Source organism: Corvus hawaiiensis, chromosome 8 (assembly GCF_020740725.1).
Source record: "Corvus hawaiiensis isolate bCorHaw1 chromosome 8, bCorHaw1.pri.cur, whole genome shotgun sequence".
Lineage (NCBI taxonomy): Eukaryota > Metazoa > Chordata > Aves > Passeriformes > Corvidae > Corvus > Corvus hawaiiensis.
In genome coordinates, this window is record NC_063220.1 from 21922041 (window position 1) to 21931324 (window position 9284).

Genomic DNA, 9284 nt, shown 5'->3' on the forward strand with positions numbered 1-9284 from the left:
AAGCTCATCATGTGGACTTAAAAATGAAAAATAGGACCAAACCATGAGAAGTTATAACTTTGCTATCATTTTCCTCTATCACATCTTTCTTGGAGCATATTATAGACTGAAGTGGTTCTTTTCTTGGACAATAAGATGCGCTGGGGAATTTAATAGAAGTTATTTGCAACAGATTATAAATAGAGTCCACTGAGGATGATTAATGTGGAAGGGTGTCAGAGGATAAAACACTTTTTATATTTATAATAAAATATAACAAAGCTCCAGCTTTGAGCCATTCCCTCTCTGAAGGTGGACAGTATGCAGTCAAGGCACAGGGCAGTGATACGAAAACTCACATCAATTTAAGTAGGCTTCACCTCAGGGTCTGTTTTCTCATCCATGGCACAGCTCTCAGGAGTAAAGCATTACAGAGCTGCATACATTGTTCCTACTTGAATGAAAGCATCAAAGAACCAAGACTGCTGATTTTCCTTAGAGGGAGTTTCTGGTGGGCCTGAGCACCTATACAGGTGCCTGGGAACTATGATGACACCTTGTTCTCTGAGCTGCAGTGAGCTGGCCCAGTAGAGCCAAACAGTGGCAATCATGTGCAATGCAATGAAATTATTCAGCCTTGAGTAACTGATTCCTACTGGAATAACAGGGATGTAATGAAGTTTTATTTCTTTTTTTTTTTATTGTTACATTTCTGCAGGAATCTTTCATTAACATTTCCCACATGTAATGGTTTAAAATATTAGAGTCCGTGTTCTTTTTTTTTCCTTTGTGTATTCAACACCTCCTCTCCATTCCAGGAAAAGGCTGCTAAACTGAAAACACTCCTTTCACTTATTCATAGTTGTGTAGTAAATGCAAAGTTGTATTTTTTGCATGTGTCCATAAATGACTGTATAACCTCAGAGTGAGGAAGATGTACACCCATCTGAGTGATCCTTACAGAAATTCAATGCATTCAAAATGTGTCTGTAAATAAGAAGAAAACAAGAGGGATAGGCATAGCAATACCAATATCACTGCTTTTCTTAAAACATGCTTGGTTTAGTATTCACACTGGTGATTACAAAATAAGAAGTTTCTTGTACACAGGCAGTGAAATGCTTTTAGCACGTGACCATTTTATAAATAAAGTAAATATAGACTTCTGAAACATTTTATTCCTGATCTCATGGTTTTGTCATTCTCTGGAAGTAAAAATATTGACATTTACCAGGCTGTTTGTTCCAGCTTTCTGGTCTCCTGCAGTTTATTTATATAACAACCTTATTGATGAGCCTCTTACTCAGCTCTCTAGGTTTAACTGAGTTGAGTCGATTTGCTACCACAGCTTCAAGTCGCTGTTACAGAACAAGCAAGACATCCTAATAAAGCTGTAAACGTGTTTACTCAAACATGGTATTGATTTTACTTGGAGAGGGAGAAGCTAGTGCTTAGCATGGTGTCAGGGAGGATGAATTTAACTGCAGTTTTTCATTGTCATCTGTGATGGTTGTGAAACACTAAGTGAAGCCACAAGAGGATAATTAGAATTGCCAGAAATTTAGCCCCTAAAATCAGTTAACCACTTGAGATTTTTGTAGTTTAATTAGTTTTTATTAAAACTTTCCTCCAGTGGTGTAGTCAGAAAGGATTTTCTAATGTTCTTTTCAGTGAGAGATTTCAAGGTTGCCACTTGTTAGATATACATCTTAAATGACCATTTTTACGGAAGGGTTGGTAACCTTTTTTCTCTCAATTGTAATTAGCCTGGCACTACAGTTCTGTGTAAGCACAGAGCCATTTCATTTTCAAGGAGAGAAAAAGACACGTTTCTATGCATATACATTTGTAGTTAATAACATATATATACATGTATGGAATCATTCTTACAGTAAATTTTGAAGAGAAAGTGCTAAAGTGCATGAAGGTTGAAAGAAATATAGAATGTTTGAAGATGCTTACATTTAATTTGTCTTATATACTGTAAGTCTGATGTGTCAGACCACAGTGCCAAAAGACATGAAAACCAAAGAAGCCAAATCCCACCCTTAATCAAAAACGTTTCCATTTAGAATAGCCAACATTTGGTTTGATAGCAATGGGCAGGGCCTCTGGCTTACCACAGTTCTTGGCTGTAATATCCACCATCTGCCACAAAATTAAAAAAGGAGAAACCTCAGCATGTTGACGTACGGTCGTTCAGTGACTATATTGCAGAATCAACTGATGCCAACATCTTTTACAAAATCTAGGGTGGCTGGTTGGCTCTTGGCAGCAGCATTGCCAGCCACCTGATTACAACTGACCAGGCTCCTGCTACAACATTAACCCACTCCAACAGTGCTAAAAGACATCCAAAAAAGCCCCAATTGTATCAGCTACAAGGCTGTACATTGACTGGGTGATGTTTCTTGAAAACTGCATCTTCCCACACTCCTGGCCTGGAAATCTAGTGGAATCACATAAAAAAAGATGAGTGTTCCAGCAACTGTGATAAATTCTGTATATGAACAAGAGTGTGGAAAGGTGTTTGCAACTGTCCCCATGGTGGAATAACACCATTTTAAAAAGTGCAGTGCACAAATTAGGCTGAAGAAATTTTAAATACAAAAAAGAGGAGGCAGCTCAGCTGGTCATGATCCTTTCTGTGGCTGGGACAATTCTGATGGTGAATGGCCTGGCTAGCATGGACTATATGCTTCAGGGTTCATATGGAAGCAGAATTGTCTGGGAAAATCACATAGCAAAAAGGTTTTGAGGGGCTCCGACTCAGGGTCAGCTTGTAGTTGTTTATAATTGATGCATTTGATAATTGGATTTTTTCAGCTTTTCTCTCTTGCATTAAAAAAAAAAAAAAATAATTTTGCCATGGGCATTTTGTAAAGGTTGGAAGTGTGAGAGAAACTGAAGAAAGACGAGTAGTGGGGGAGCTGGGTGTCGGAGGCTATAAATGGATTTTCAGCCAGCATTAGTAATTAACAGTCATTAAAATTAATTGTCAAGTGTACAATTTGAAATGAAACATTTGGCTTCAATATGAGCTGTTTTTAAGTGTTGTTAAACCATTACTGAAGCAGACCAGAACTGTTTTAAATCTCCACCATTGGACTCCCACATTTGTGCCCAACTGCACTAGGGCTAAGTGTTCATTCAGAATTGCCACTAATAATCTGGAAATAAAACTTTTAAAGAAATCACTGGTTTCAGTGAAATTGCCTCTGAAATATCTGGTTTGCTAGGAAATCAATTTGGTTCTCCTTTAATGATTTTTAAATGCTACTCAACTCTTAGGAGTAACAAAGTGAAGACAACACCTTTTGTGTCAGTCAGTGGACTGTCTTGCTGTGTCTTCTTAAACTTATACTGACATCCCCAAAGAGATTTGAGCTGGTCTCAGTGAGGGCCTCCGTTCGGGTCTGGATGTGAGGCTCAAGCACCACACCTGGCTTACAGGACTTTCCATTTGATGGGGAGCACAAAAAAAGGAAGAAAGCAACTTCACTTTTCTGTCCCTCATTCTGTTTGCAGACCTAAGAATTACAAACATTGTCTTTGAGAATATGTAGTAAGGAAGCTGGAGATAATAAAGATTAACTCTCAAATATTTCAGGCATGCTTTTCAGAGCAAAGTGATTCCAGAGTTGCTTTTCTCAACTGACCAGAAAAGAAATAATTAAGGGCCAAAAATAGCTATTGGTATGTTATAATCACTTCTATCATCTGAGAATGCAAATACATTTTGTACCACTCTAAGGTTTAAAGCAACTTTTGAAGCAAAGTTGTCTTTTTTCTAGGAAGATAAGTGGGATGAATTGGACCCAGTTCCAAATAAGTTCTCACTGTTAGTAGGTGCAAGGTGGTTAGTTGGCTATCCTTGCCTGTGAAGGACAAAAGGCATCCCAGTCTACTCTGAAAGCTTACCAGAATGGCTCATTACATCAAGATGGCTTGCTAGACATCCTGCAACTGCCTTTTGCCTTACTCCATAAACAGGTAACATGTTGGATAACAAGGCAGGAGGTAGACGGGAAAGCCTTGAGTTTGGCTCTTGCCTTTGTGTTCTAGTGTGACGAGAGTGGTGCACAATGCTTGCAACAGCATCCACAGCTTCAGCAGTGCAGAAATGCTACTGCAGAACAGCTGCAGTTAGAACATGGTAAACAATATTGCCTGAAGTTGTTTTGGTAAAATACTTGAAGTGAGGCTGTCTTGTGTAGCCAAAATATACTACTGCTTTCTGCACTTCATCCCAGTGATAGCCAGGGACTAGTTCAGACCACACAGAAATGAAGTAGATGCTGAGCTACTTTAGTATGTGCTGAGATGATCTAGGTCTGTGATCCCAGCCCTGTGATACAGGATCAGAGTTCAATCCTGCCCTTTTGGTGTCTGAAGTTGTAGGAGGAGTATGAAGTAAGTCTGAAGCCATGTTCACTTATCTTCTTGCATTTACAGTCATGGCACCTTAAAGAGATTACAGCCTTCAACTGCTTCTAATCTTCCCTCCACCACCCTGCTCACTGGTCGGGCTGTTTGAGTGCTCACTAACCCACTTCAGTTTCAATCAGCTGGGTTTGCAAAGATCCCCTGTTTAAACAGCTACTGTTTAAACTGCTCTGGCTCATTTTGACAGGGTATCAGGTTATACCAGCAGCAAAGAAGCATGGTGAAAAACAGATGAGGGAGTAACTTCTTCAGCTGGAACTCAGATTTGAATCCATGCCTTGAGAGTATGACTCATGGGGTTTGCATCACAGTACCTTATACACTGGGGGAGGCAAACTCTGAATTATATTCTGACCATGTTGCTTTTTACTGCATTAAAAAACAGAAAAGAATGAAAAGAACATTCTGCAGCTAAGGCATCCAACCTGATAGAGCTCTTTGCTTCTCTGCTCAAACAACACTGCTTTCTGGTGTTCCCTCGGGGTCTGCTTTGCCAGCTGCCTAGTCTTACTATGTGATGTAGTTCTGTGTTTGTGATATGTGTGTTTGTATTGTCATTCGATGCGATATTGTGTCAGAGACTGCTATTTCCATTTCATCTATGAAACACATACCTTTTAAGAGAAACTCAGCAGACAAGAGAATGGTTTGAGGGCAAACTCCCCACTGCAGTTTCTACATATCTCATATATGACAGCTGTACTTAATGTCATTTCTGCACCACTCTGAAATCACAGAGCTCTCATTTCTATCCCCAATTAAAACAAGATGTTTTTTCACCTGACTCTGCTTTCACTTAGATCAGAATAAATAAGAAGTAGCTTCACTGAAGACAAAAGAGTCATGCTAACTTGAAACTACAGTGAGCCTGGGAGGTGGTGACAGTGTCAGTCTAGTTGGTACTGAAAAGTAATTCATGTTTTATGGTCCTTCGCTCTGTGGATTTTCTCATCTTCATATATGTTTGATGCCTTGATCATAAATGTAGAGGACAGTTGTTCTTTCTTGTATAAACCTCTCTCTGAATTCATGCTCTGCACAAAACCTAGCCCCATGTTTGCCTTTGGAGACCTGCCCAGTGCATCTTCATACTTACTGAGTCAGAAATGGACTGTCTGAACAGCCTCATTTTACATATGGTTACAACTTGCTCTCAAGTTTTAACCACCCAGAAGCACACTGGCAAGCTCCTGCCTCCCAGGCAGTTTAAATTTAATGATTGACACCCTCCACGTATCCAAGAAAGTTTCTCCTAAGAATGCATGTTAATTTAATGGAGAGCAGACCATTTTCATCTTGTTATTCAGAAACGATCTGACTTCTGCCAGGCATGCTGTTTGAATTTCTCAACTGTTACCCAACTATTGCAGCTGGACCATCCTGCCACAGTTGTGTTGTCTGTCATCCCTGACTGCCATCAGTGATAGAACTCACAGCACAATTTCTTCCTGTTTCAGATTCTTATCTTTGTATACTGGTAACTCCTGTCTTCTTCACTTGAGCTTATGGACTTACCTTTTGTTGGTGAAGGAGTCATTTTTTCCCAGCTATTGTCAGTCAATATCTGTGAAATTCCAGCCAACATGTAGTTCTCCTAGAAAAGTATTGATGACAGAAATTTATGAGTTTTCTCCTTTTTTAACTAATCTGCCTACTCTCTATGGCCTCAATATTCCAATGAAAAGTGGTTGATTTATCAATTTTGTAGTTTCAAACTCTTCTCCAATTTGGTGCAGTTTAGAGAAAACTATATATCAATTAGGCTTCTTTTCACTATCAGTCATGACCAAGAAGCCAAGATAGATATTGGTAATTCATGAAAACAGATCCTTTGCTCACCAGTATTATCCTTCATTAATATAACCTTATTTTTCTTGTTTTACATGATATTTAATCTGCAAAGAGCAGACATCATTGCATAGGATGAAATATTTTTATTATCTTCTAAAATTATGCTGTAGCATACCACAAAAGGAAATATTTAGAAATGGAGCACATGTTAAATGAGAACATCACAATATAATGTAGAGCCTTTGTCCCAACAGTAACCCAAATGGACAGAGAAAGTGAATATGGAAGCAAGCTAGCAAAACATACCAGCTTTGAAACAAAATTTGCAGTATGTCAGAAGTTGGTACCTATGAGTTACACAGTACGTAGCAGGGACATGGTTTCAAGACTGCATTTGTACTGTCAAGGCCCAAAGCCTGAGCATGACAGAAACTTGAAATGGTGGATGAAATCTTTAAAAAGAACATCTTTCAGCTTGCTAGAATTCTGATTTTCTTGGGGAAGTCTCACTTTCCTTCTGTGATTGGACAAGGAAGAGAGATACATCTGAAACATATTAAAAACAGGATAAAAGTGAATAAAATATTACCTCTAGAATGACAGAGTAGAGTTGTAAATTATAAGATACCAAGTTTACTTCTCACATCTTGAAAACCTCTTCCAAATGTAAAATACGTATTTCACCTCTGCCGTAAGTTCTGTCACGCTTTTGATCACAATAGTTTCAGGCAAGACAAAATGTTTCAGAAATGAGGGACTCAATTCATAAAATTTCTGGTGCTGCTTGTACTTAACTTCTCCAAGTACCTTTTCAGGATTCCCTGCCTCTATTCATTTAAGAGGTGCTCAGGTTTTCAGAGCACTCAGCTCCCAGTGATTCCTGGCTTTCCAAGCTGTGCATGCCAGGCTGTGCCAGCTGCAGCCGTGAACTGCATGCCCCGATTCTGAGAGGCGCCTGGTTTGCTGTTTGCTGTTCAGGGGGGTATTGCACATGCTCAGAGGTACCCTCTGTTGCTGAAGTCTTAGATTCAATGTCCCATAATCGATGGCAGCAGATGTCATCTAACTTTCCTCGTCAGGTAAAAGTTTTTCACCTTCTTTGCACTGTGAGCACCTGTAACTCTGAATAGAATGTTTCTCATTGCATGCCTTTCTCTTTTTTGGAGAAAAGCTTGGACACAGTGGTGTGGGGCTGTAGCTGTAGCCAGTAAGAACAGAAGGAACTCTCTTCAGCAGGCAAAACTGCTTCTTTGTTTTTAAAATGTTCTTTGAGGAATCAGGGGTTGTCTCCATAAAGAAGAGAGCAAGAATGCTGGTAAAATCATTTTGAGAACACTAATAATGATCAGTCTTGATAATCTAATTTACTGGAAGCTACCAAGTGAAGACTTCAGAAAGAAATAGCAGCAGCACCACTCCAGCCCTGCAGGTCACTCAAGTGTGATTCTCAATTTAAGCTGGCCAGGCTGCAGGGGTACATACAGGCAGGCCAGTATTTCAGTACACTCAAAAAACTAATCTGACCATTTTCTCCCTTCTCTTTCTCTCCCACTATGTCCCATAGGCTTTCTGTCCCAGCTCGTCTATGACCGGCCGGTGACCGAGTGCATCCGGGCTGGACATTACGCAGCCAGTGTAATTATCAAGCGTTCAGGTTGCACCTTCCCAGAGAAGCCTGACTTCCACTGATAGTGGTGAATTGGAGGGATCAAGAGTAACTTCTGTGTTGCCATGGGATTGCTGCCTAAAATTTTTCCTCCTTCCCTTTCCTTACCTTGCCAGTACCTGCATCAACGCTTCTGTACTTCTGTTCATGGTATTCTAAACTAAATATATGTTTCTATGGTGTTTTCCATTTCATACATCTGCCATGTCTCAGTAGTCTTAACTTCTGGAAACAGTGCTAAGTGAAGCTTATTATCGCATCCATCAGGAAAAAGTGTTCTATTTACACAGTTTCCAAGGAAGTCCCATTTAAATGACACCGCTGATTAGCACCATTAAAATACTTCTGTTGAATTATCTAGTTTGTATCCAGCTGTGGCCAAATCCTATTCAACTTACATGAAATCAACAGACCTGGCTTTATTTGTCACTTAACCTTATAAACAGGGAATTGTTCTTTCTGTTTAGCAGAGTCAGACCTGTGTAAAGAGTGGTGTAAATATCCCAGTAATTTCCATACATATTGGAGTGTACAAGATCTGGCCATCAGATAGCCCAGCTTCCATGAAAGTACATCACTGCTTTGTCAGTAATTTAAAGACCTGATCCACAGCTGATATCATGCATTCAGCCATCTTGCACTGATGGCAGTAGCTTTGGGTCTGGCCACTTTTATCTGTCCTTACATCTGTAGGTCTATAGGTACAGTCACTTTTATCTGTCAGGTCAGCTAGCAGATAGGTACTTTCAGTGATTTCAGGGCAGATGCATGAGTTGGTGGTGAAAATAAACATACAGATAGGTCCTATCTCCTCCATGTGAGCTTTCTAGAGGCTACATTAAGGTACACATAATGAAAATGAGGTACAGAAATATTTATGCAGGATATATTGACAGGATATGCCAAATGGAATCTCTGAAACGCACATTTTTAAACTTTTAATTTACTTTGGATAATTAAGCAATATGGTGGATTTTGTTTGTATTTACAGTATTCAAAAGGTGATCTGACACTGCATTCATTACTTTGCTATGTAATTTGATACTGATAAATAAAAAATTGTTATACAGTATCTCCTGGTTTTGTATTCATATGTGTCTGTCTTTCTTCTGTGTATCCTACTGAAATGGGAACAAGAAATGGGTGCTTAACCCACAGTACGTGCTAAATCTCAGCGTTTCATGCATGACTTTCAGTGTCCAGGTGGGTGTTCAAGGGTGATCTCAGCAGTAAGGAAGAGAAGGAACGTCAAATTGGTGTTTGTACTACAGAAGAGATGAAAAATTAATGGCTAGTGTTGATCAAAGAATGTTAACAGTTCTGGGTTCACACTTTACTGCCCAGGATGGAACAAAGGACTCACAGAGATTGAATGCTGTTATTGCAGTTTGTGTATTGCAAA

The 9284-nt window shown here is 39.5% G+C and overlaps 1 protein-coding gene across 2 annotated transcripts in view; it reads left to right on the forward strand.

Moving 5' to 3' along the window:
* ADK (adenosine kinase) overlaps positions 1-8954 on the forward strand; it is a 274629-nt gene extending 265675 nt beyond the window's left edge. For both annotated transcript variants that reach the window (XM_048311027.1, XM_048311028.1), the window contains exon 11: positions 7781-8954. In XM_048311027.1, coding sequence (XP_048166984.1) covers positions 7781-7905 — 125 coding nt within the window. In that variant the 3' untranslated portion in view covers positions 7906-8954. The remainder of the gene's footprint in view (positions 1-7780) is intronic.
* The last annotated feature ends 330 nt before the right edge of the window (positions 8955-9284 follow it).